Genomic DNA, 3,493 nt, shown 5'->3' on the forward strand with positions numbered 1-3,493 from the left:
AGAGAGAGAGAGAGAGAGAGAGAGAGAGAGAGAGAGAGATAGAGAGAGAGAGAGATGCAGTCTAGTTTTGTGCCAAGGAAAAACACTATTAATGCTGTCTTCCTGACAAATCAATTGCAGGATAAACATTTAGCTAAAGGTAAGCTTCAGTTCTTAGCATTCACTAACCTGGAAAAAACCTTTGACAGGGTTTCTTGCTCTCTGATTTGCTGGTTACTGAGAAATCTAAGAGTGGAAGTTCTTATGAGACAATGGTAGGACCAGAGGTGCTGTCAATAAGATGGGAGTTAGCGATGACTACAGAAATGAATTCAGTATGTAGGTAGGAGTTCGCCAGAGCTTTGTTCTCAATCTCCCATCCATTATACTCTCTCAAATCATAACAGAAGAGTTTAAAATAGGATACCTGTGGAACCTCTTCTATACTGGTGACCTTGTTCATATAGATGAATCTGTTTCAGAATTAGAAAAGAAATTCCAGGAGTGGAAGCAAAACTTGAAATTAAAGGGCTTCAAAGTTAACTTCGGAACGACCAAAGTTTAAGTAATAAAGACAACAGAGATTACTTTAGTTCCTTTGAGGAAATGGTTTTGCTGGAAATGTAGAAAAGGAGTAGATAAAAATTCCATGGTGTATCCAATGCAAACTATAGAAACACATGAAGTGCAGTGGTATCAGAAAAGAAAAAAGAGAAAGTAGATTGCATATGGTAGATGTACAGGATCAGTAAGCACTAAGAGAACACAGGAAGTAATTTTTTCAAATGCCCAGGAACACATAAAAAGTAATAGGTGGTTTCTATTATCTATGCAACCTTGTGAGGACTGGAGGAGGATGTTCTGAAAGTATAGATGCTAGGATAAGAACCAACTGGAAAAGTTCAGAGAGGTATTCATTTTATTGGTAACAAAAGACCTCTCAGAGCGAAAAGCAGATTGTATGAAGAGCAATACTACATCAAAGTAAAACATGAGCCATAAGTGCAGAGCTAGCATGCTTCACTGAATGTACAATGTTAGTGAGCATAAATAACCAAGTACAAATAAGAGAAACATTGGGTATACAAGGAATCATATGTAGTGCGCAAAAGAGACAACTGCACTGGCATGGTAATGTGATATGTATAGATGGGGACAGCTGTATGAAGAAGTGCAAACTGCTTAATATGAATGAAGTATATGGAAGAAAGAGACTTAGGAAGAGATGGGATGAAATTATGAAGGCTGATCTCAGGACTTTGAGCCTTACAGAAGAGATGAGTAAGGACCAAGATGATTGGTGACATGTGGTGCTTGAGAAAACCTAACCATCTCAGTGAAACAGATTTTGGAAGCATAATGTGTATATACACAGAACTTCATGTGTGTGCAATGCCCTATCAATTAAGTTATATAGTAGTGGTGGTGGTAGTAGTAATAGTAAAATGTTGCACAGAAACATGACACTTACATGCTCATTGTCACTTAAGTATTGCTCTTCTCCCAATAAGTCCATTCAATCTCTGGTAATACTTACCACGGTAGGCTGAATGACATGTGTCTCGATATTCTTCAAGTATTTTACAAATCATGTTGAGGAATTGCTCTGCATAGTCTGGCAAGTCATGCATGAGGGCCTGAAGTTCCTGGATGTTCCGGTCCACAGTTACTGTACTCTGTAGTGGTAGTCAAACATAATGATGTAGCAGTAGTGCATGTAGTGTTTGTGGTGGTTGTAGTTATAGCAGTTGGTGATAGTGGTAATGTAGTAGTAGGGGTGTGTGTATTAGTGGTATTGGTGGTGGTAGTTGTGGTATGCAATAGTGATGTAAGGTGAGGTTATAGAATGTAGCTGTAGTGGTGGTGATATGTATTAATGGTGTGAGATAATGTTATGATGGGGATTGTTGTTGTTTAAACCCAGGTTAATACTTAATAATTAATGTTAATAATCTCCCAGTTGCATTACTGAAGACTAAGTCTTTGCATTGACTTGTGCCCCGATCCTAGAAAGAGTGTCAATCTTCAGTTCTTTCAATAGGATTTACCATTCAACCTTTCAGCAGAGTGATCTTCACAATGGACTTGGATGATAGCTGGATCCATCTTACACAAGACAGCAGCTATTTGACATACTTCATAGATCAGCAGTGTTCAGACATTATTGAAGTGTTGTGCAGGACAGCTTCATCATCAAACATGCATCTTGAACAGGTACAGTTGACCAGTATGTCTGTATTTGTAGAGTTTATCTCAAACCACCAATGCCTTATTGCACTGCCAGACTAGGAATTTCCGAAATTGTCCATTTCTTAAGTTGAAAGTCTTCTAGAGACAGCTGAGTTTATCTTTATTGTAAGCAAAACCTGGAAAATGTTATAGCTTATACTTGGCACTATAGAATTATAAGATTTGATATCCAACTGGCTGGGGACAGAGAAAGCTTGACAACATTCCAGAAGATGCCAGATGCCCAATCTTGGTTCTTCACTTAATTCAGAACTACTCCATTAAAGTGATGAACTGTGGGTAAACATTCCTGACAAAGTGACCAACTTTGCTCACCATCAAATACATTTGTATATACTACAACATCAACACTTGCTAGATATTTTCAGTTATGGTCTACTGAACCAGTTACTCAAAAGGTGTTGGTAGCAGATGGACCAATGACAGAGACAGTGGAATACATCCACAATAGAAACATATAATCCTTTCTACTATAGCCACAATGCCTGAAATTTGAGGGGAGGGGCAAGTTGATTACATCAAACTCAGTACACAACTGGTACTTATTTCATTGACCCCACAAAAGAGTGAAAAGCAAAATTCAGCAGAATTAGAATGCAGATGGATGAAATGCCACTAAGCATTTTGCCTGGTGTGCTAACGGTTCTGCTAGTTTGCCACCTTAAACAATAGAAACATAATAATCCTTTCTACTACAGGCACAAGGCCTGAAACTTTGGGGTGGGGGTAAGTCAATTATATCGATCCCAGTGCATAACTGGTAATTATTTAATCGACCCTAAATTTAAAATCAGAATGTAAACATGGACGAAATGCAACTAAGCATTTTGCCTGGCGTGCTAACAATTCTGCCAGCTCACTACCTCAAACAATAGAAACATATAAATAATAATGAAAATGTAATACCTGCAAAAGTGGCCGAGGAACAGCAAGTTCTTTCTGGGTTTTGTGGTCAATGACATTCCGAAGGGCATCAAAACCTGAATACAAAAGAGTTAAAACTTCAAAATGAGAAAGATAACACAATGCTAGTGAAAATCATATTATAGCAGCAACTCCATCTAAGAATATCTGAAGAAGGAATTGTATTCTGAAATATCATCGGTCTATGGATAACTAAATCACAACAGATATATAGTCCATTGTTGTACCATTCAAAATTTTTATTCTTTACAAACAATACACAATGCTTCAAGCGAACTACAATACTCTCCTATATATATATGTATGTATATATATATATATATATATATATATATATATC

General features: G+C 37.3%; 1 protein-coding gene across 2 annotated transcripts in view; it reads right to left on the bottom strand.

The window, feature by feature from the left end:
- Positions 1-3,493, bottom strand: part of LOC106879926 (exocyst complex component 4) — a 268,982-nt gene that overhangs the window by 62,118 nt on the left and 203,371 nt on the right. For both annotated transcript variants that reach the window (XR_008265483.1, XM_052972782.1), the window contains exons 17-18: positions 3,136-3,209; positions 1,517-1,655 (exon numbers count right to left, since the gene is read on the bottom strand). Coding sequence is in view for 1 of the 2 variants with exons in the window: in XM_052972782.1 (XP_052828742.1) it covers positions 1,517-1,655; positions 3,136-3,209 (213 nt within the window). In the remaining variant the exon portion in view is untranslated. The remainder of the gene's footprint in view (positions 1-1,516; positions 1,656-3,135; positions 3,210-3,493) is intronic.

This window comes from Octopus bimaculoides, chromosome 14 (genome assembly GCF_001194135.2).
Source record: "Octopus bimaculoides isolate UCB-OBI-ISO-001 chromosome 14, ASM119413v2, whole genome shotgun sequence".
NCBI lineage: Eukaryota > Metazoa > Mollusca > Cephalopoda > Octopoda > Octopodidae > Octopus > Octopus bimaculoides.